Source organism: Paramisgurnus dabryanus, chromosome 24 (assembly GCF_030506205.2).
Source record: "Paramisgurnus dabryanus chromosome 24, PD_genome_1.1, whole genome shotgun sequence".
NCBI lineage: Eukaryota > Metazoa > Chordata > Actinopteri > Cypriniformes > Cobitidae > Paramisgurnus > Paramisgurnus dabryanus.
The window spans coordinates 3,642,385-3,667,589 of record NC_133360.1 but is presented as its reverse complement, the minus strand read 5'-3'; the positions used below and the strand labels follow the sequence as shown (position 1 = coordinate 3,667,589).

Below are 25,205 nucleotides of genomic sequence, written 5' to 3'. Positions count from 1 at the left end.
CCTGCTTATAGTCTGATGAGGCGCTTGTCATTGTTTGCGATGCATGACGAGAAACGGACGTATATACCTTTCTTTAAGTCCAACATTAAACAAAAGGGAAATGTTTTCGCGCATTTCTGTCCTTTCATTTGCCGGTTAATGAGTTATAATGGGTTTTTAAAATGACTGAATCCAAAACCTGCCAACTTCATGACATTCCGCGTTGTGCAGTTAATTCCATTAGTATGCATTTCGCGATTCTGTTGGTGTTTTCCGCATCGCGGAAATCATATGGCCGTACACTTTGTTGAGGAGTTGAACTGCTGCTCGCTCATGTTTTCCTAATGGTGTTATCTGACGTGTAGTCAGCACCTCAGTGTTAATGCACTCTATTGGTTTAAACTGCATCAAACGTAAAATGCGCATGAAGCGAACTGTCAAAAACTGCGTACTAGATGATTGTTATATTTGAAAAAAAAAAATCGCAGCTCTTGCGATTCGAAAATCGCATCCATTCACATCGCGATTTCGGTTCAAAAACGATTAATCGTGCAGCCCTACAGGAAACCCTTTGAAATTTCATAAAACACTGTTGAAAGTGCTAAACATGATTGTATGTGTAGTCAGTCCTCTAATAAACACAAAAATTTATTAGATGTTTTTTCTAAAGTCTGTATGTAAAAGTTTATAACTCTGGCCCTGAGTGGTAACGAAACCTGCAGACAGTTTTGTTTGATTCCAGATTTTTTTCTCTATCATAATCTATGCAAAAGTTATTCTATTCTAACTGAAGGGAGGAATAATACTCTTTTTGTATAACATTTCTGCCTAAAAACATTTGAAGTGTCCCCATAACCAAATACAGTGGAATAAATGCAATATCTTTATATCATTTTACAGAAAACCCTTTTAAGTTACATACAAAGCTGCTGTTTGTGACAAATAGTGTTATTTTCACTGTGTGAAAATTAATTTTTCCTATAAAAATACTTTTTTGTTTTGCACATATAATAAATGGCAATGGATTATTAATGCACACATAGAAAATGCTGTGAATGTACTCATTTTTTAGACTAGGAGCTAAGATAAAACATGGTGCAGCATTTGTGGCTATCTGTGCTATCTGAGGCAGCTCACGCTCAAGTTTCTCTCTCTCTCTCTCTCTCTCTCTCTCTCAGACACACACATTCTATTTTGTTTACTGATAGCTTGTTAAAAAGCCAGATGCTGACAAGTTTTACTCGGCTGTTAACCAGGGCTCTACAGTGCGGCTATTTCACTCGCATTTGCGCCAAAAAAATAGTTACTTGTAAAATCATGTCAGAGCACAGGTCGCGAGTGATGGGCTGTTCTCAATACACTGAACAGCAGCGCTATGAAGCAAACCATACCATTGATTTCACATGGAAACCATGCAAGAGGACGAGGTCGTAATGTTTCACATGGAAAGCAAGGAAAATGCGGGTCACGATCGGTCCCAATGTGAACATAACATGACGTAACTTTATTTAAATGAGAGCAACGATTCACAACCCATGAGCCAATCACTGAAAAACTCAAAAAATGATAAGTTGGATTAAATTAAAAATATTATTTCCATAGGTTCCACGCAATTTAAGTAATCTGAACAAACAACAATTTAGTTTATTTTACAAAAGAAGTTAAAGTAAACTTAACAATCCTAGAGTCAACAAATAAAAATTGAGTTAAGTCCATAACACCAAATCAATCAATCAGAGTGTAGCTACACAATACAACTTATCAAATAAACCTTTTTTTAATACAGTTAATCAAACATATTTGAAATGCTATGTTACATTCCAAACCGCTTGTTCGTTTGTTTGTTTTGTTCTAAAACAAGTTCATTGACTCATATTTGGCCACTCGTTACTCACGTACCTATCTAATGGTGTTACACTTTTGCAAGAGGGTGCCAGAACAACAATTACCCATAATACACCGCAAAATCCTTAGCCAATTAGATGCGAGTCTGTTTTGGTAAAGCGGACAAGACACACCCTTTTGTTGAATGAACTAGATTAAATGAAGTCCACATTGTTAAATTGATTTAAATTGAATTGAAGTTATCACAACTTGAAAGAATTAAGTAAAATTGGCAAACGTGAAAGTTAATTTTGTGGGAATGTGTGGGAACTGCTGGATTTTAAGTGATAGAGTCAAGTGACAGTGCTAAAAAAAGTGCTAAAAATGTTATAGCCAGATATGAGGACACTTCTTCAATACGCTTCAAGACAGATGAGCGATCTATTCATCAAGCAAAGTTCATTCTTTTTATATATTTTGAAGTAGGCTAAAAGTAATATTTGGATCATGGTAGTTCACCCAAAATAGAAAATTCTGTCTTTATTTATTTATTACTCTCCATCATGTCATTCTAAACCCGCAAGACTTTCACTCATCCTTAGGAACACAAATGAAGAATGTTTTGATAAAATAGGTTTCTTTCCCTCCTTTGACAGCCTACACAACTACCACTGAGCAGTTTAATCAACATTTTTCACTGTCCTTTTAAATTTCTTTGTGTGCTCCTAAACATTTTCATTTATTTCATTTAGGACCACATGTACTCCTTGGGGAAAGGTTATCGCAGAGCCCCGGTAACTGTCAGAAAACACATCTGTGTGTTTTTTATATTTTTTCTCAAATGACACGTTATGAGATGTTAATGTATACATTGCAGGACTAAGATTGGCTGCTTTACTTTAACCTAAGGTTTTACGTACATAAGCAGAACAATGAGACTTTCAAGGATCGGTGTGTGAAAGCTCTCCAAGTAATTTTTGTTCATCCCTTTTGAGTCATGATTTGTCATTGAACATTAATTTCAGCATTTTTGTATGTGTAATTTATTAGAGTGTATCATTAAAGTCAGCTAAACTCAATCTCGCTTAGGGCAACCAAAGGGCTAGAGCCGGCCCTGACCAAAGAGGTTTTTGACCATTTTCAGATTTTTGATTTAGTAAAATTTCTTTTATAAAGACAAACACATAATGATGAAAGTTAAATTAATATTTTGTGGTTGTTGTTAATGTGTCATAAAGAAGATGCGAGTTACAGGACAGTTTTCTTTATCTTACATTAACTGTACTGATGTGTTCATTTTACCATTGAATGTTTTATCATTACTATCACATTTACAAATATCTATTACTGTATACTGTACATTTTGAGTGCTGAATAATAAGGAATAAGATCGAGGTGGCACGGTTCATTAAAAAAAATCTGAACCGTTCAGTTCACTTGTCTTGGATAGGAGAGTGTTCAACAGTTCATGGCATACGCAAAAGCACCGTGCCCTGTATGTGACCTCAGATTTATTTTCGTTTCACCCGAAAGAGTGACTTGGGAGAGAAAAGGAAGTCTGCCCAGAGTTGGAGTATGCGCCAGCGTCGTCTGGTGTGTGGAAACATTTTTATTTTATGTTACCTATGATGATAGAACTGCAGTCCATGGGTTGAATGTGTTCGAACAGCCACAGGAGATCGCCTTCTCTCCAACCATTTATCTAATCTGAGGTACTGAACACAATGTTTTACGTCTTTTCTGACTTCTGGCCCGAACACACGGTGTACAGTGCTATTTTTAGCCTTTCATTGATAAACTAAAGCTTCAGACTTCCGCATAGTTTCATTTCATTTCATCTTATTTTATCAATTGCTCTGAAATATCAGAGAAAGCTTTAACATATTCATGTACAAAACACTGTGCAGCATGTTTACTTACAAGACAAGCAGTGGACTCTGACATAATAATATTAGTTCACGTCCATATAAACTCATCATTACTGCCGCTCATGTTTAAATGACAACAGAGAGCTCGCCCACTGTCTCACAGACCACCCCCTCACAGTATTCAAAACAGAAGCGGTCGAAAGTGGACAAAAGTGATGGATTTAAATACCAGGCGTAAACGTGATGTGTCTCTCTTGTCCACTTGCGATCCGATCGATGAAAACAAATGAATTACTCTCTGCGGAACTTAAGCAGCCTCTCAGTGAGAAATCTTAGAGCTACACTGAAGTTGGCAGTTTGATAAATGCAACTTATCTTTGTGTGCTAAAAAGGCATGTAGATGGCAATACACATTCTCTCTTCTTTTGCCAAATAAATGAAAAGCATGTTAAAAATCAATGTCTTTTTGTGAATCAAAATCTCACCTGGCTTTCCTCAGAGACGGTCCCAATAATGTGCTTAAAGTCAAATACAGTTTGCGCATGATTACATGACATAACTTTTTAATACTGTATCCTAAATTGTGGATAATTAAGCTATATATTGTATATGCTAAAGTACATTTCTGGACTGTTCAAAATTAAAAGAAAAAATAACAACAAGAACCGTACAGAAGCGAAAACCATGACCTTAAAACCATGATACGAACCAAATCAAGGGTTTTGTGAATGGTAAATTGACTGCATTTATATAGCAGTAAAGCTTTAGATACTCACTTATGTTGAATGTCTTTGTTGTAAACTTCACTCCGTGGATATCCATTATATAGTTTCCAGTGTGTTGAGTTGTGATGTCTGTGATGGTGAGATCTCCAGTCTGATCATTTAACTGCAGTCTGTCTCTGAATCTCCCATCAAGAACATCATCAAATATTTTGAGTAAATTGGCCACCCTTTTGATTCTAGCGATGAGATACTTTTGATCACCAAACCTCCACTCGATCACATCATCTCTCTGTAGTTTAATATCAGTGTGTAGAGTAACAGAATCTCCCTCATACAATGACACTGATTCGATTTTATCTGTAACACCACCTGTTAACACAAAGAGACAATGACAGAAATTAAACTCACTTCTATAACACTGGCAATACAAAGATCAATAAAAGACCATTCAGTGTTTCCCACAGAACAAAAATATACTTGGGTTTACTTGGGTGCAATTTGGCTTTCTACACTTATTAGATAGAGCAGAAGCAGTAAAAGTGCTTCTCTTTCAGAGATTAATAGCGCTTAATCCACTCATTATTTCAGATACAGAAGTCTACTTGCTGTCACTTTGACGGTGACTTAACATTACTGCTTTGCATTTTTATATCTTCAGTCAGCGTACATAATAAGGACTGTTTGCCAGTTTGAGCTATAATTGCTTAAAATGCTTATAATTCAGTGCAACAGGCTTGATTAAAAGTTTTCCATGGAAACCAGAGGCACGCTTGAGACTGCACGAGCTGGTGCGATAGCTCTGAATGACTCTGATCACATCCAGTCATTCTGCAATCGACTCAGGGATTGCACATAAATCAAATTAATCAGACCCAGGACCCAAAGTAATAAAACTGGGACCGACCCGGACCCAACTGACTATTTAAAATATAGACCCGAAACCGTACGGGTCCCGAGTCTTCCGTAGTTGGTAAAACTCTGCTCAAGTTCAGAAACATGGAAGGATACAATGTGACACTGAGCTTGCTTCGCATCGCACCCAATTCATTGAGAAACAGAGATCATGTAAACACACACTCATCAGGGGAGACACAACGTGCTTGCATGCAAAATGAAGCCAACTTGATGTGTTTAAGGCTCAGAGCACATTATAAAACGTATTCTTAAAATACACATTTCTGTTTTAATAAATGGTCATAGTTAATCATAGCATATTGTCTAAAACATAAGGTAGGTACAAAAATAATCAGTGATACATTTGCGACCCATTAAAAATTAGGGTCGCAATGGCATTTCAAAAGGTCGCATATGTGACTATTTTGGTCGCAGTGTAGTTCCCTGCAGCAGATTGCACTATTTCAGCCCTAACTTTGATTCAGTGACAGACAAATGTCTGAAATCACAGGCAAATCGGTGCGCATGCTCACGTAATCTGTAATCAGAGAGAATTGTCGACACCCAATTACTTGTGCAGTGTCAACACAGCAGCTCTGAGCCCTACCCTAGATAGTCGTGCAGTGAGAAAAGATGTGTGACTACTTTGAAAATCGTGCAGTCTGAACTTGGCATAAGGGAAACACTGTCATGAATCTTAGGGATGCACCGATACCACTTTTTCCATCTCTGATCCGATTCCGATACCCGAATTCTGAGTATCGGCCGATACCTGCCGATCCGATACTATTTTTCTTGAACAATTTAAATCACGCACGCAAGGCACGCACGCACAATGTTAAATGCAGAGGCATTCCAACATACATTCCAAAGCATATAATCATAATTTTTACTCCACTACATTTCATAATTTCAAGTTTTTGGTTTATATTTAATATTTAAGTACATTAAACATCTACAATATTTTTTTTTACTTTTACTTAAGTAAAATAACTTTTGTACTTTCACTCAAGAAAGTAAAAGTACACAAGTTTTATGTAATTAGGTATTAAATCAATTTTAATATGCAATATAAAAGGAATACACAGTATGGTTCTATGCTTTAGAATGTAGTGAACATTTTTAGTAAAGTAAATTTTTTCCCAAGACAAACACTCTGATAAAGCGCAGATGCTTGTAAAAGTAATCAAGTAGTGTCTGCCTCTAGTTAAATGTGTTTAGTGCTTTCTGCTACATCTAGTATAATTTTAAATGTAAAACCCAATAATTTTAAATGATTTACAAGTTACAGAACATTAGTAATTATTAACCATGGCAGTTTTTAGGAGAAAATAAAATAGACACGTTTGATCAAATAAGTATGCTAAATATATTTTCCTTAATTGCACAAAAAGTCACAGTAAAAAAAGCTTTAGTGTGCAGATGGTTCTTTTGGGAATTATGCACTTAACCGGACCTTTTATGCACATTTCTGGTGCAGATTTGATGCACCTAAATCATACTGTGCTTCCTGGGCGCAGCATTGATGCTCTAGAACAGGGGTTCTCAAAGTTTACATTCAAAGGTCCAAATCTGAATTCCCATAATTTTCATAGGTCCGGAAAAACTTTATGTAAATCATTTGTTTATATAACAAATCAACACAAATAGTTTGGGAAAAACATAAGTGTATTTTGCATGTAAAGTTAAAAAAATAAATAAATAAACACAAGAAATATGCCAAAAGTAACCAGGTGCAAAATACAGAGCAACCTAATTAGAGAAATGGCACAGTTTGTTCTCCATCATATGCATAAACCATGGCAAAAAAAAGTGTGGTTGGTAGGCAGAGACACTGACCAAAATTAGGGGTGCACCTATAAATTGGCTGATGATTCTTGCTATGCTTCTTAATGAATTACGGTGAAATGACGCTACATCCAAAAGCCAGGGGGCGCTCTTGGGCAGAAACTTAATATGTGCTGCAGACGAAGAACCAGACACACGGAGCTCCAGGAAATGTCTTAAGGATATATTTATATTGCTGTTCTTCAAACCTTTTCAGGTATTTTCATGATAATAAAGCATATGTATAAGATTATGTTTGACGAGTGTTGCTTTTTTAAATGCATGTTTTAAACGACTCAAACCAACAGTGATTGGTAAGGATTGATCAAAAGCCGTAGTACATGAAGTAGCTGTGCATAATAACTGGGTGTGATGGCTACAGCGTCACACAGGACATTTTTAAATAACTCGTTTTATTTTCGGACCAGGAATACTCTTAAATCTAAAAAGAACTAAACGAATGGTTTACAAGTTTAATATGGATTTGTAAAATAGCAAATGCACACATTTAATCAATTACATAGAAATTAATGCACTTGTAATATGAGGTGGACGCGGGTCCGGATCAAGTTGCCGTCGGGTCCGGATCCGGACCGGAGTCCGGACTTTGAGAACCCCTGCTCTAGAAGCATCCTCACATGGGAATCCTTGCTCCACAATGGAAAATTAAGTTCATAACTGTTAAAACACAAAGAGATTAGATGCATCGTGTGCTCAGCACATACTGAATTGCATCCATCCAACAGTTTACAGAGACTTTATAAAATCAGATCTTTAATAAAGCCTACAGTTATCTTGTGTGTGCGTGTGTTGAATGACGCGTTTCATCCGTCCGCTTCATCAGTGGATTAACTCAGTTTGCAAGTAAGTTACAGTGTTTCTGTGAACATTAATATCTTAAATGTTCGTTTGTTCCTTCACATGAAGCTATTGAGTGTAAGATGATTTTTGATTATAGTGCATAAAAACGTTTGTGGTGCTTTTATAATACTTTGTCGTTTTAATCGCTTGTCAGTGACAACCATGGGTAACGCGCAGTATCGGAATTGGATGGGTCTTGTTAGTCCGATATCCGATCCAGCAAAAAAGGCCGGATCGGCCCCGAAACCGATCCAGAATATCGGATCGGTGCATCCCTAGTCATGATTGCAACCTTCTTAAAACTGATGCCATTAATCCGAGCGTGTCATTAAAGCACAGGCGCTCTGAAATTAATGTGTATCAGGGAGCGGGAACAAAACACTTGCTGGTTTTAAACCCCTGCACACCTTACAACCTCTCATGTGCAAGGAAGAGTCAGAATCGTGCGCATTACAAGTTCAGGTGGTAGAAGGAGTCCATGCTGCATGCATTCAGGTCTGAGCAAGAGTCCAAGACACACGCATTCGTAAGGGTTAAATGTGTGGGGGAAGGAATCCGCATGTTACAAATAGGTATGCTCAGATTAATCGGCCGATAATGCTTGCTATGCTTCTCAATAAATTACGGTGAAGGTCGGCACATCCAAAAGCCAAAGGGCGCTCTCGTGCAAACTCAATATGCGCTGCAAAAAAAGAACCATCCACATACAGCTATGACACGCATATATGCCACGGATATATTTATATTGCTGTTCTTCAAACCTTTTCAGGTATTTTCATTATAATGAAGAATATGTATAATGATTATGTTTGATGAGTGTTGCTTTATCAAATGCATGTTATAAACGACTCAAACTAATTGTGATTTCAGATCAATAAGGACTTACTGATCAAAAGCCGTAGTACATGAAATAGCTGTGAATAATATTGGCTGTCTTATCAGAATAGTTATCGGCCATGTATTATTAGTGTACATCGGCATTGATCGGAGCACCCCTAGTTACATCTAAAGCTATCGCGCGCAAAGTGAAGCCCACAAACTGTTTCATGTGAGGAAAAGCACGCAATGCGCATTAGGGATGTTTTGGTGACAGAACTTTCCCACCAGTTATTCAGCGTGTGACAAACCCGGTGATCCTGGTATCAACATGTGGGAGGGGCTTATAAATGCGAGGTAGACGTGCGCATTTTACTTTCACTTTTGAATTAGAGGCGATTGTTTAAATGCAGGGCTTGCATACGCTGTATTAAATCACTAATGAACCCGCGCGTAATGCAAGTGCAATAGCTGGTTTAATTAAGTGCTTGAGCCAGTGTGCGCAGGTACTTTTGACAGAAATCCACCATTCCAAGCTGAGTAACCGGCTCTTTCTCCATTTAAAGTGCTGCTTGAAAAGGGTTTAATATTATTAATAAAAACACAACAGCAAAACAATCTCCCTTATATTAAATGTTATATATGTATATTATAACAAAAACGAGTAAGCACGTGGCTCCTGTGTCTGGTCTGTCAGCTTGCCTTGGACACTCTAGACCAGAGATGGGCAAACTAAGCCCCGGGGGCCAAATGTGGCCCGCTGGGAACATTTATCCAGCCAGCAAAGCAGTTTATAATTATATTAAACAGTGTAGAATTTTGGTCTAGAATGACTCGATGTAATACCATCAACGTCCAAAAGACACAAAATAGAAAGATAAATGAATGATGTTTAAATAAATGTTGAATGTTCCATGTTTAAAACCGAATGGACAGCAAAATAGTTCACCAACATCAGACAGAAGCCGGTATGTGTTATTTGGCATTAAGTATTGCCATTTTGAAAAACAAAAAATTGCTTACCTCGGTTATTAACATCATGGTGATATGTAATAATTATCTACCAATGCACATTAAATGATTTGCCCTTAAAGGGACAGTAAGTAGGGTTTTAAGTGTTTTATTAGTCAAAATCAATGTCGTTATTCATAAATATATCCTCGTTGGTGTCAGATGACTTCTGCCAGTGATCTGACTTTTCTTTGTAAGCTTAGAATTTCTCCTCTTTACTTCCATTGAACGGGTAAGACCAAGGAGGCTTCCATGTCATTCCACCATATTGATAAACTATAATAGCAGAGAGGGACAAAAAGCACTAGCCTACCAACACGTTTTCGTTCAGAACATGTGAACCGGGTGCAACGGACAAGGAGATCAGCGATTACATAAAGGCTACCGTAGCTGCAACACAAATTTGGAAAGGCGAGGCGCTAGAGAGCACTATTCGTTTGAATGCAAAAAACTATTTCACCACTAGATGTGGTAAATCCTACTTATTGTCCCTTTAAAGGTCGTTTTTATTGTTTTATACTGTTGTCTGAGGTCTACTCATGACGTTCGCGTGGTTTTTACATCCAAAAACATCAAAAGCAATAAGTAATAGCCCATTTTGTACCCTGGTTTTGAGGCTGGTTCAAGAAATTATCCATTTTGATGGGCCAGCCGCATTGACGACTCGGAAGTAAACGCCCAATGCTATGATTGGATAACAGTTTTTCGTAGTTAAACTAACTTTCAATACTTATTTAATCTCATGTGTAATCAGTTTACTGTTAAGTGAGTGTCTTAAGACAGAGTTTCCTCTTACACACACACATGCACACATTTTATCACCCTGTGTGTTTCAAAACCAAGCGAGAGTCAATTCAATTCAAATTCCAATTCATGAATTGAATGGAGGCCAATTCTGAAATTCTGAATTGTGCACAAGCCTGCAGTATAGTTCATTAACCCCGCCTCCCCATGTTATTCAATGGGACTTGAGACCAACTAAACAATTTAATTACACATCAATTATCTTTTTCCAAAGCTGGTTTCTGTCATTTACTGTAGTTTTTAATCACGCTGATGTAAATTCAAGTGTTTGTTTTAAAAATAACTTTGTTTTTAGTTAGTTATTTAATGCTATAAAAACAGTGGTGTCATGTCATGATTGACAGCTGTGACATGCACATTCTGCGAGGGTGGGGCTTTACTTCCTGCTCACTACTTTTTTTACAGTCTATGGTCAAAACCCTTTTGACACACACGCACACACGTGTCTTTTATTGTAAACCCTTTCGACGCGTGTGCAGTAGCACACCCACAACCGCACACACAAGTGTCGTTTATCATTAACCCTTTCAACGCGTGTGCAGAATGAATTTGTGTGAATTCGTGTCCCTCGGAAGAGAAGTCCCGGCCTCCACTGATAGTGACACATAAACCCTTTTGACGCGTGTGCAGCATGAATTCGCATGAATTTGCGTCCCTTGGAAGAAGTCACCGGCAGCCACTGATAATGACACAGTACTAAAGTGTTTTACTCACATAAGCTGCGGCATTCTGTCCGGATGCAATACATGGAGGAGCATTGCTTTTTAATCGCAGTCTCTCTTTAATTCCAGCGTTCCTCTGAACATCCAAACACAGAGCAAATGGTATGCTTCCTAAGTTTGATAGGAAAGATGTCTCTCAACAAATACAATGACCGAAATACGGTACGGTTGACATTCAGCCATCCTTGTTGTAACTTGTTAAAAACTCACTGAACTACACGTATTATGTGGGCGCGGTCTCAAGTTGGAGAGCTCATGAATATTAATGACCTCGATCAGTTCCACGTCACACTGATCATCTTTTCTAACTGACCTGATTTCTCCGCTTATTTATTTTCAGTGGCTAGAGCTGACAGAGGAGGTGGAATTTAATTTTCACATTCAGGACCCCACACAAACACATATGGACATAACACATATCAAAAAATACAAGTAAAAACGGTTTTATGTGGAAGGGCCCCTTTAAGAAAATGAAAACAGAAAATGTTAAATGTATTACTCAGACTGTAATACTATGATGTTGTCTTCAGAATTCTTTTTAAACGTGTATGTATTTCCATGATATGCACAGAAGAGATTAATTAATTTTTTATATGATAGTAGTAAAAGTGTTCAAAACAGTAGGGTGAAGATGAAAGTATATAGTACAGTGGTAACTGAGTGTTGATTTTGGATAAATAAAGCTACATTTGTTGGTTATAGTATCTGGCATCTTTATTTCAAATCCTGACACGGCCCTCAAGTAAGAAAAGTTTGCCCACTGCTGCTCTAGACAGTAATAAATGAAATCTGATACCGGCTGCTCTGTGATGCGCATTTGTCGTTCGCCTTACAAAAACCATGCAGGAATCCTGCTGGACTGGATAAAAATCTTACAGGACAGGGTGTTTCCTGTGCGAGTCATGTCCCAGCAAACATGCCCGTGCAAACCAAACCCCCAAAGGGCCCAATGCGGGTTAGCCCATGTGGGGCCCACAGTAGTTTGCCCTTTAGGGGCCCTGTATGGGTTTACTATGGGCAAGCCCACTGTCTATATAGCTTAGACTTTAAGCACATAAAAACTAGGTCTCAAATAAAGCATTTGAAGTATTTTAATAATTGGGGCTAAAAACAATTTTAAAATGTAAAAAAAAACTTTTATAATTAGTCACCTACTTGGATTAATCATGATTGACTTTTTGTAAAAAAAAAAAGGGTGCCTATTTATTGCCCAATGTTCCCACACTTTACCCAATGTGCCCACAGTTAGCCCAAACTTTGCCCACAGTTAGCCCACACTTTACCCAATGTGCCCACAGTAAGCCCACACTTTGCCCAATTGGGCATTGGGCAAAGTGTGGGCTAACTGTGGGCAAAGTGTGGGCTAACTGTGGGCACATTGAGCAAAGTGTGGGCTAACTGTGGGCAACGTGTGGGCTAACTGTGGGCACATTGGGTAAAGTGTGGGCTAACTGTGGGCACATTGAAAAAGTGTGGGCTAACTGTGGGCAAAGTTTGAATCAAAAGATTTTAAATCGAAATCGATCGAAATTAAGTCACAACCTCGAACTTCGAATTAAAAAATTGGATCGTCGATGCTGCCACGCCCCCATGTCACGTCCGGTCGGCTTGCCAAGCAGGGGAAAATAAACTCTCAGAAGTGCCTTTAAAAACATCCATCCAGCGGAACGCGATTTATATTTTAAACACGAGGGATGTATTGCTACAGCTCCTTGAAATGCATATCATAAACAGGATTACTACCTAGTGATCTGCCTTCGGACAGAGCGCAGCTCTCTGCACGTGCACGAGAGAGCCGCCAAGATGCAGCGGGTTATATTTTAAACAAAAGGTATAGTTTGCCTCAGCTCGCATGAAACGCATAAAACTGAACAAATACGTAAGGATTATTACTTTAGTTTATGTTTAGACTTTGGACAGATGCGAGAGTGCGTGCACGTGAGACAGAGAGAAGCGCAGCTGCTTATGACGCACCGGTTTTAGTTCAGATAATAGGAGTCCAAGATGCGCGCATTAAGTCTATCTGCGTGCAAGAAGGAATTCTCTCTCTACAAGCTCTCTAGCGTAAAGTAAAGCCCACAAACCCCCATGCGAGGAAAAGCACGCAATGTGCATGTTAATGTGAAACTATAATAATAATAATAATAATATTAATAATAAAGGCATATCATTTTTTGTCTTAAAAAAAAATCATTTAAAAATCGAGAATCTAATTGAATCGTGACATCAGAATCGAAAATGTAATCGAATCAAGGATTTGGAGAATCGTGACACCCCTAGGGCTAACTGTGGGCAAAGTTTGGGCTAACTGTGGGCACATTGAGCAAAGTGTGGGCTAACTGTGGGCGAAGTGTGGGCTAACTGTGGGCACATTGGGTAAAGTGTGGGCTAACTATGGGCACATTGAAAAAGTGTGGGCAAAGTGTGGGCTAACTGTGGGCACATTGGACAAAGTGTGGGATAACTGTGGGCAAAGTGTGGGCTTACTGTGGGCAAAGTGTGGGCTTTCTGTGGGCACATTGCGCAAAGTGTGGGCTAACTGTGGGCACATTGAGCAAAGTGTGGGCTTACTGTGGGCACATAGGGCAAAGTGTGGGCTAACTGTGGGTAAAATGTTGGCTAACTGTGGGCAAAGTGTGGGCTAACTGTGGGCAAAGTGTGGGCTAACTGAGGGCACATTGAGTTAAGTGTGGGCTTTCTGTGGGCACATTGGGCAAAGTGTGGGCTTACTGTGGGCACAGTGGGTAAAGTGTGGGCTAACTATGGGCACATTGGGCAAAGTGTGGGCTTACTGTGGGCAAATTGGGCAAAGTGTGGGCTAACTGTGGGTAAAATGTGGGCTAACTGTGGGCAAAGTGTGGGCCCAATGGGACATGTTCCTGTAGGACTGTACTTCAGCAATAGCCATGTAGAGTAAACCTGCAGGGCACTACAGTGAAAATATACTTTCATACGTTTAAATGTCAATATGGTATTATGTGTTGAGCATAAGTTATTTCTATATAACGTAAGCAAGCTTCAACAAATTAGCTATGCTCTTTTATTTTTTGCTGTTTGGGCAAAAGTAGTCCAGAATCCAGAGATTTCACCAGAACCTCATGCGCCCCCATTCATAGAGTCCATTTGAAACTATGATGACAATAAAACAACTATCGCCTGTAGGGCCCTATAAAATCCATTTTATTTTCTCCTAAATTCCGTTTTCTCCGTTTTAACTTTTGCAAATTTCTGTTTTATGCGTTTTAACCCTTACAAAAATAACCTACAGGAATCCTGCAGGATTTTCATTTTTTCTGCAGGCATCCTGCAGGAATTATAAAATCCTGCAAGATTTTTCACTTGTACTGCACATCAGTCCTGCAGGAATTATAAAATCCTGCTGGATTTTTTTTTAAAATCTGCAGGAATTATAAAGTCCTGCAGGATTTTTCACTTGTACTGCACAGCAGTCCTGTAGGAATTATAAAGTCCTGCAGGATTTTTCACTTGTACTGCACATCAGTCCTGCAGGAATTATAAAATCCTGCTGGATTTTTTTTTAAATCTGCAAGAATTATAAAGTCCTGCAGGATTTTTCACTTGTACTGCACAGCAGTCCTGTAGGAATTATAAAGTCCTGCAGGATTTTTCACTTGTACTGCACATCAGTCCTGCAGGAATTATAAAATCCTGCTGGATTTTTTTTTTTAAAGCTGCAGGAATTATAAAGTCCTGCAGGATTTTTCACTTGTACTGCACAGCTGTCCTGCAGGAATTATAAAGTCCTGCAGGACTGCCGTGCACCTCACTCAGAAACAAAATGTTTGCTTACAGGAGTTTTTCCTGTAAATGAAAAATAAATAAGTCAAAAAATAAATATAAAAAACCTACAGGTTTTGTTTAGACTAGAGAATAAAACTCGATAGTTACTGTAGTTTAATACAATTTTTATTTAATTAGATTCAAGTACATTTCATGGAACTATTTTTTGATATATTATGCTCTGGCTGTTGGCAGCAATGGGACAAAACAATGAGTCTTAACAAGTAAATTAAAAAAATTAAGAGTAAGAATAAATAGGCAATTATAAAAAAAATTCTAAATCATTTCAAAATGATACATTTATGCAAACATCCACGACATGTCAACATTCAAGAGATATGAGTCTGTATACTGTACATTTTTACCTTTTATAACATGAAGATGCAGCTATTTTGTTTTTAATCCAACTCCCATCTATTTGGTTGGATGCAAAAAAAATTATTTGCAAGACCTGGTAGGTCCTTGAGGTAGACACAGGTTGAATGTATGTCTGTGCATTTGATAAGTTCAACTGAGTCAATCCCTCTTTCTTTTAAAATGCTTGTTGCTGTTATCCCTGATTCTCTGTCTTTGCTGATGTCATTACTTGTTGTTTTCATAACATCAATGAAGGCATGACCCTCTCCTTGCGCATTGCCTACGTCTATAAATGATCGTACTAATGCTATAGACCCATGTTTGGTTTGAACTGCATGGTTGATTCTTTTAGATAAAGACTTTGCTCCTTTTGAATGAATTCGCCTGCCATTAACCACAGCCCTAGAATAAAAACTGAACGCTTTATTTGCACTAAAACCTGACTCTTGAAGGATATGAGACTCTCTTGGGGTTGGCTGTCGTACATGTGGGCATCCAAGAAACATCACACTAGAACTACCAATACACTTTCTCACAATATTGGTGCCTCCCAACATTTTTTCAACAAAGCTTTTGCTTTGCTGTGTTTGTTCATCATTGAATACAGCAGCAATGAGTCGTGGAACATGTTGGTAAAGGTTAAACATGTTAACAATTTGTTCTGGTACAGCTTGTGTGCCATGAAAGAGTTTCTGAAGGTGTCCATTCTGGGACTCATATAAGAATGCACTGTGACTCCATAAAGGACCCCAATTTTTCACAGATGCTGCTGCATGTACAAGTATGTGGACATTATAAGACACATGACACTTTCCATACTGAGACTCAAAACGGTCCACAAATGCTTTTAAAAGGCCATCAGCTTTGTCAATGTCATGGGAGGAAATTGAATCTTGAAGGAGAATGTGTGTAGCCTGCACTAGAAGTAGTAAATGGTCAAGATATTGTCTGGGTAAAATGCCGAACAAACAGGGAAGGCTGTAAAATAAGAGAAAGTGTCTGTATTCCGAAGCTTTCCAATATTTGCGCAAAGAAATTGAACGGGGTGGTCTTGTTATACTTGAAGGTGGTTTAATGGCAAGTAACCTTGTTTCAATTTGCTCGATTTCTCTTCCAATGTACCAAGGCTCTGTATGGTATTTGGAGTCAAACCATAGGGTAGTCAGCTGGCGACAAACACCAAGTAATATGCCATGCATGTAATCATATGCAAATCCAGAAACCATATTAAAAAACATCAGCAGCATTAGAGGAGATGGACCTTTTACACCATTTATGCATGTTCCAGAATCAACAGCTTGCTGAGCATCTTTAGTGTGTTTTTTGTGTGATCTCAGCTCTGGCTCTGTTGACTGCAAAGGGTAAACCCTTGTAAACCCGTTTCCCTTTTCTACAACTTCACCCTTTTGATAACACCAGTTACAACCATGCTCTCCATTAAATTGCTTGACATTCTGTACAGCACAACGAGCCACTGAATCACAAATGCAAAGCAAACTGTATACATGGACTACTGATTTTTCACCTTTCCACTGACAAGGTAACCCTTGGTTTTCAAGACTTTGCAATTCATTAACAAATGATTGCAGAAACGAGTTCATTTCTGGCTTTTTTGGCCCAAACCACAAACCGCCAAGAATGACATGCTTTGCCCTCAGATTAGGGGGGAGCTCGTTGATTGTGACTTGAAGTGGCCAGATATGAAAAGGAGAAGATTTGAAAATTGGAACACCATCAACATTCCAGGACACTGAAATATTCGTCAATTTTGGGTCATTTAGTGCATCAATCGATTTGTACATAGTACCATCAAATATGTCTTCAACATTTTGTGAGTTGTGCTTTGTCCTTGACCATTTGTAATTCAAAGACTCACAAAAATCTGTATCTTGAAATTTACCTCTTAACTGATCTGAAATAGATAACTTAATAAAGACAGAGCCAGATTTGATTAGGTTTTCCATGTACCCTGGGGTACAATTGCATGAAGCACAGTGGGTGGGGATTTCATTACCAAAGAAAAATTGGCAGGATGGGCAAATATACTGGACTTCAAAAGTGTCACAGTGAAAGGATTTCATGAACTTGTATAAGCTATCTGGAACACCATTGGTTGAATCAGGACAGTGGAGATTGATAAGATCTAACAAGTCACTCAAAGCCACTTTGGATGTTGTATGCCTGAGGCTGTAGGCAAGTATACACAGCAGAGATTCTTCATTAGTGATTTTGGCATTTGGATATATTTTTTCCTCACTGGCACACTCCTCTCTTTCTTCTGTGCTTCCCTCACAAACTGCACTGTGGTTTCTGACAATCTAGAAAGTAAATATTGCACTAATTACAGGCTGACACATAAAGAAGTGTGTGCTTTAAAAAAAGCATGAGGCTATAGACTAGATACATATTCTAAACTTTATTCTCACATGAGTCTGTGGAAAGTTCTCATCAGCTGTGCTAAAAACATCACCCTCGTCATCAGCAGAAGAGCCTTCCTGTTAGAAATTGTGCGTTTATTGCACATTAAAACAAAATCCATATGAACACTGATATTTACAAATGTATGTAAAAAACATTGGATTAAAAAAATATCAGAAATTCATTCTCACATCAGCATCTGAAAAGTTTCCATCAGCATCGCTGATGACCTCATTCTCTTCATCAGTAGAAAAGTTTCCCTGTGAGACATGTACAGGTACTTGGACCACTAGTTTTACACATGTACTTAAATTTTGTAAATGTTCTGGGCTGGCTGATAAAGGATCAAAGAATTGCCAACCTTATGACCACAAGGAAGCACAATTCTAAAGAAGATTAACTTTGAAAAATAAAAAAAATAAAAAAGCATATTCTCACATGAGCATCATCAGGGCAGTTCCTGTCAAATTTGCTGATATTGTCACCACTGTCATTATTGGAAATGTTTTCCTATAAGTATGAAATTGTAAACATACAGGAGCATGTAGACACGGTTTCTTGATGGCCATGAATTTATCACTGAAAATGTTTTGAGGCCAACATTAAAACCTGAATTACTTCAACTATATCGGGAATAAGCCATGTCTTGTATGATCTTCTCTTTTTTGCTCCTGACGAAGAAAAAAGCAGATTTCATGCTTATTTGATTAATGTAAGTCAATATGTAATTGTACAATAAGAAACAAATTGCCTAAAATACAGTTATTTGCATTCAGCAACCTATTATATTCTGTGTCCATCGCCTTTTTGTAGCTGCGGGAACAGGTGCCTCTTCATTTAAGTACACTTTATACTCCATATCCTTCAAAAAGAAACATGATAGTGTTATTTCTTAAAGAATATATTTTTGCATTACCCAAATAGCTTAATCCAAATGAGAACATTTCCTAAAAATGCCTACAATAATGAATCTGGGTATTTTTTTTTCTCCTAGGGGGTTTTTCACCCCGGGGAGGCAGCCTTTTTGGGCTTTACCTATCTTCCTCTTCTATACGTTGCTTTAGTACTACGTGCTCTTATAATATTGAGTCATAGCCGCAGCAAATTTAACTGCTCATGCTATCATGTATTTTGTTGTGCTATCTGTCGTTTTTCTGTGCTTTTCACTGCTTCTATTTATGTAAAGCTGCTTTGAAACAATTGACTTTTGTGAAAAGCGCTATATAAATAAAATAAAATTGAATTGAATTGAATTGAATATTTGACAAAATTGACTTAGTTAATTGGAAGACATATTTTATTTCAGAAGGCTATTTCTTGAAAAAAACCCTGAAAAAGACGCTCGTGTAATTTACATAAAGAACCGGTAATTAATCTTTTATTTTAAAAAGAAAAGTTTGGTCGTGAATAACTCCGTGTTTTAAAGAGTAACTAAACCCTAAACCAACTTTTTATAGTTAATGGTCTGTAAGAATGATGCTTTATTAGTGCTGTTCATTGATTTTAGTAAGTTTTTTGACATTTGGATATAAAGTGCTTCGATACTATAATATATGTAGGGCTGCCCTCTTCAGGTTGAACGGTTATTGCAGTTGAATTTTCCTATTGGATGTTGGGCCCAAAAAAAAAAACTCGTGACGGTTTAGTTACGCTTTAATAAGAGATCTTTCACCCTGAAAAAGAAGCACGTGTAACTTACATAAAGAACCGGTAAATTAATCTTTTCACTGAGGTGACGTGTTTCATTAAGCTTGTTTGACTTCATGTGGCGCCGCAAGAACCGACAGCGGATGACGTCAAAGTTCCGCGAGAGCAAGTTAAAGCAAATTCCTCCGTATTATTTGGTGAATCGATCTCGCGGTACTTTGACGTCATCCGGCGGTCGATTCTTGCAGCGCCGCATGAAGTCGAACGTGCCTATCGACGCCTACTTGCTTCGCGTAGCCGTTTCAAGTGACACCATTGCACGTCATTCATCAACCGTCACTTAGTATCGTGAAGGTAAATCCGCCTTTTATTATATAATTATATCGTTATAATGCTTTAAATTACTGTTTTGTTATAAATTTCTAAATTAATGTGTATTTGTAAGACTAAAACATATGAAGATGTTTTTATTTTCTTTCTTTTTTTTGTTTGTTGTCGATGATAGGCCAATGTATTAGCCTATAATACCGCCTATATCAAAACTTTTTTCAATACATGACTATAAAAAGTAAGCTTTATCTATTGCTAACAAAAACCATTACTTTTTTTGCTAATAATTGATATCATTGTACCGTTTTGTTACCTTAGATTAGAAATAAATTATCTGCACCGGACGAGAGCCTGAGTCGCTGTTTGCGTTAAAGGTAACACTGTTGTCATGGATACAATCAGCTGAAGGCAACAGATAAATGTGAATGATGAGACTTTAGAGTTTTGTACACCTTTGGGTTAATATATATATATTTAACCCAAAGGTATACAAATAATAATAATTATTATTAATGAATAAATGTATTCATGTTTGTTCAATTGTATGTATGTAAATATGTATGCATGTATTTCTTTATTTATTTAGAAAATGAGCAAAACATGGGTTCTGGTGGAATGGAGGGAGGAGCCTCCCACCTATGATATTGTCCCTAAAAAGGACATACTAAAAAAAAAGTTTGAACCTGGGGATGTTGTGGATGTGGCTTATGAAGAGGAAAGTTCCCCGGCCACCATTATAGATTTTGATGGTAAAAGTTCAGCAAACAACAAGACTTAATCATGATATAGAAGATATGTATTTCCTACTTCATTTTTGTCCCTTCAGAGAGCAAAGAAACCCTCAGGAGGAGGATGTTTAGGCTAGAGGGGAAAAGAAAAAATCAGCCATGTTTGCAAAATGATGCAAAAAGAGTAGCAAAGAAAAAAAAGGCATACACTCCAACTCAGTCCCCATCTCACTCCAAAACGTCCTCATCATCTGATCAAGAGCCTCCAGTCAAAAATCAAGTAATACCTACAACTTTTAAATGGCTACTCTTATTTTTCATTATGCTTATTTAAATCACAAATATTAATGACACCGAGATACTAATATTTTGTGTCCATCTTTAGGTCATCCACCGAAAGAACAGTATGTTGATGCAAGAGATTAACAGCATGGAGAGTCAAGCTGGAGAGCATTCAAGCCGAGAAACTCAACTTGAGAGAGAAATTCTTAAATTAAAAAAAGAAAATGAGAATCTAAGAGCACTTAATATAGCTCTGCAACAAGGTATTCTTTTTTTCTTCATGTATTTCTGTCTATCCATCTATATATTAATTTATCAGTCAGTGTGGTTGTCTGTTAGTAATCATTTATTTTGTATTTTTTAAGAAATTCTTCCAATGCTAAAGTGCAGCATAAACCAGGACACTCTTGTTGCTCAACAACCACAAGTTGCTCAACAACCACAAGATTCAAGCCAGAAGAATCCCCCTGAAAAGGTGAATACAAATATATTATATAGCCTATATTTACGTAAAGTGTTGTGCAGAAGTCTTAGAAGGCATGTTAACTTCTTCATGTTTCATTTTACTTTAGTAACAAAATACACATTTGGTATGTGTGATGAGGTTCAGTTCAGAAATAATAAGGAAGGAATAAGACAGGGGTCGGCTTGAGCTGGGACGCTCGTTTTATTCACGTTTCTCACAAACAAAACAAAAGCACGTTCACCGTGCATAAGCACAGCCACAAAACACAATTACTTAGAATATTCTCTCAATGACTCTTTCAGGTTCTTAGCAGCACACACACGAGGTCCCAGCTCGTCTCTTTTGCTGCATCCGAAACCGCCTACTTCATACTATATAGTACGCGAAAAGCAGTAGGTGTTGGAGTAGTATGTCCGAATACATAGTATTCGAAAAACAGTATGTGAAAAGTACCCGGATGACCTACTACTTCCGGTTAGATTTTGCAGTGTGCATACGATGGACACTTCACTATCCCATGATGCCCCGGGAGAGGAGTTATCCAACGAAGAAGAAGAGGCATGCGGCTGTTTTCGCGCTGAAATGACATGACGTGATGACGACGTATGTCACGTGATGTAGCAACATGGCGGATGTAGTACGTCCGAATGTGATTCATACTACCAGGATTCATACTATACAGTACCTACTGTTTTAACGCCAAGTAAGTAGGTACTTCATCTAATTCAGTACCTACTATAAAGTATGCGGTTTCGGACGCAGCCTCTCCCACTCCGGTTTATATCCGGTCTCTCCACACCAATTACTGAAATCAGACACAGGTGTTCATCATCTGCACTTGATCTACTTACGCTCCGCTCTGTTCCATCCTCTCTCTCCCGCTACAGACTCCGCAAAACCACGGCCCCCTCGCCACAGTATGATCACTCCCTTGACTATAAACATTTGGCACACTAAACCAAAATATATCACTTTTTTGTTGAAGAATCTAACAAGCCTAACACTTTTGCACAGTATGTAGTCAAAGTTATATGCTTTTAGATACAGTGTCCCTAACTTTTTTTCTTGACAGACACAGGGGCTAGGAATTAGTTCAGCTGTCCTGACAAGTTGTGGACGGGGGGGCACATCATGTTCTGCCATGGTGAAAGATCTGGCAGTGGCAGTGTTTGGTAGAGAGACGCTGGCCACACATGGGCTGTCTGGAAGGGCTGGCAATGCTAACAAAGGCGCTATGGCAAAGCCAGCTCTTGACAAGGACAAAGTTGTGCTGATCCTAGGTGAGAAAAATGTCCTGCTTTTTTTCTATACGCAAACATGATGTTGCAGTTATAGTGCAAAATTGTAATAATATTATCACATATGATAAGTGGAATTGCATTTACAGACACAGTACAAAAAAAGTTCCCTGATGTTCCAAAAAAGTTCATCAGGGCAGCACTAAGAGAGAAGTTAAATGATGAGCACAAGTTACGAGTAAGGTAATAATTTGTCATACAACACACACGCTCTCTCTCTCTCTCTCTCCTCACACACACACACACACACACACACACACACACACACACACACACACACACATGTTAAAGATCTCTCTTTCTCTCTCTATCTCTCTCTCTCACACACACACACAAACACACACGCTCATGCTCTCACTCACTCACTCACGCACGCTCACTCACTCACTCACACACACACACTTTTTAAAATTTCTCTTTTTTTCTTGTTTTTCAGAAAAACAGTGTAGAGGCTTCATTTAACGGATCAGAGCAACATTTGTCTGTTCCCTGATGTTCCAAAAAAGTTCATCAGGGCAGCACTAAGAGAGAAGTTAAATGATGAGCACAAGTTACGAGTAAGGTAATAATTTGTCATACAACACACATGCTCATGCCCTCTCTCTCTCTCTCTCTCTCTCCTCACACACACACACACACACACACACACACACACACACGCACACACACACATGTTAAAGATCTCTCTTTGTCTCTCTATCTCTCTCTCTCACACACACACACACACACACACACACACAAACACACACGCTCATGCTCTCACTCACTCACTCACTCACTCACTCACTCACTCACTCACCCACACACACACACACACACATGTTAAAGATCTCTCTTTCTCTCTCTATCTCTCTCTCTCACACACACACACACAAACACACACGGTCATGCTCTCACTCACTCACTCACCCACACACAAACACACGCACTCACGCACAAACACACATGCTCACTCACTCACTCATGCACAAACACGCTCACTCACTCACGCACAAACACACACGCTCACTCGCTCACTCACTCACTCACTCACTCACTCACTCACTCACTCACTCACTCGCTCACGCACAATCACGCTCACTCACTCACTCGCTCACGCACAAACACGCTCACTCACTCACTCACTAACGCACAAACACACATGCTCACTCACTCACTCACGCACAAACACGCTCACTCACTCACGCACAAACACGCTCACTCACTCACGCACAAACACACACGCTCACTCACTCACTCACTCACTCACGCACAAACACACATGCTCATTCACTCACAAACACACACGCTCACTCACTCACTCACTCACTCACTCACTCACCCACAAACACGCTTACTCACTCACCCACAAACACGCTCACTCACTCACGCACAAACACACACGCTCACTCACTTACTCACGCACAAACATGCTCACTCGCCCACTCACGCACAAACACGCTCACCCACTCACTCATGCACAAACACACACGCTCACTCACTCACTCACGCACACACAAACACACTCACTCACGCACGCTCACTCACTCACACACACACACACACACACACACACACACACACACACTTTTTAAAATTTCTCTTTTTTCTTGTTTTTCAGAAAAACAGTGTAAAGGCTTCATTTAACGGATCAGAGCAACATTTGTCTGTGAATTGGACTCTGCTCTTACAGTTTCAATAAATACAATAAATAATTTGTGAAAATACATGGTTTGTTGTGAAGTTATTCCTCCTGCATGAATCCTACAGAAGACATAAGAAGACCTGTATAATTGCATATCCACAACAGTCCTGCAGGAACTTTGAATATTATATTTTAAAACCCTGCAGGAATGTAATTCCTTCATGTTTTCCTTCACAAACTTCCTGCAGGTTTTCCTTAATAAAATTCCTGCAGGTATTCCTTCATAAAATTCCTGCAGGTATTCCTTCAGGAAAATGAGCTGAAAATCCTGTAGGAAATCCTGTAGGAAATCTGCATAATATTCCTGCAGGATTCCTGTAGGTTATTTTTGTAAGGGAATTTTTGGCAATTATGTTTTTTTTACCCTTTACTGTTATTTTAGTCATAAAAAGAGTGTGCCTTTAATATTAATGATTAAAATGTAAATGATTTGGGGAAAAACTGGACAACACGATTACTTAATCACTGTAAAACATACATTTACACACGCACGCACGCACACACGCGCACACTCAATTCAATGCATTGTTTAGTGTTGTTGCAGAAGGCTACAACAAGGTGTCAAAGCAGTAGTGCCTTCAGAAGTGCCTTTAACACATCGGTCCAGCGGAACGCGATCCATATTTTATACACGATCGCTTGAAATGCATATAACTTTATAAACATACACAGGATTATTACTTACTGATCTGACAGACAGCATGAACGCGCAGCTCTCTGCACGTGCGAGCGAAAGAGAGACAGAGAGCGGCGCCATGATGCGGATGATTTTAAATGCGAGGGATAGTTAGTTTGCCTCAGCTCGCTTGAAATCCATAAAACTGAACAAATACATGAGGATTTGTGTTCGGACTTCGGACAGA

At 38.6% G+C, this 25,205-nt stretch overlaps 3 protein-coding genes across 3 annotated transcripts in view; 1 reads left to right on the top strand and 2 right to left on the bottom strand.

The window, feature by feature from the left end:
• The window catches only part of LOC135721194 (uncharacterized), a 37,736-nt gene that overhangs the window by 11,501 nt on the left and 1,030 nt on the right, over window positions 1–25,205 (bottom strand). The window contains exon 2 of the mRNA XM_065243379.1: window positions 4,448–4,765. Within this exon, the coding sequence (XP_065099451.1) occupies window positions 4,448–4,765 (318 nt within the window). The remainder of the gene's footprint in view (window positions 1–4,447; window positions 4,766–25,205) is intronic.
• Window positions 15,283–19,884, bottom strand: LOC135721256 (uncharacterized). The gene is made up of 4 exons (XM_065243448.1): window positions 19,839–19,884; window positions 18,099–18,268; window positions 17,916–17,984; window positions 15,283–17,807 (listed from the first exon to the last, which is right to left on the bottom strand). Exons 1-4 carry the CDS (start codon window positions 19,882–19,884, stop codon window positions 15,531–15,533), a joined length of 2,562 nt encoding a protein of 853 aa, XP_065099520.1. The 3' UTR covers window positions 15,283–15,530.
• On the top strand, window positions 20,253–23,220 carry LOC135721316 (uncharacterized). Its single transcript, XM_065243501.2, has 7 exons — window positions 20,253–20,633; window positions 20,711–20,892; window positions 20,998–21,157; window positions 21,260–21,369; window positions 22,433–22,640; window positions 22,748–22,841; window positions 23,095–23,220. The coding sequence occupies exons 1-7, from the start codon at window positions 20,474–20,476 to the stop codon at window positions 23,105–23,107; spliced, it is 927 nt and encodes a 308-aa protein (XP_065099573.1). The 5' UTR covers window positions 20,253–20,473; the 3' UTR covers window positions 23,108–23,220.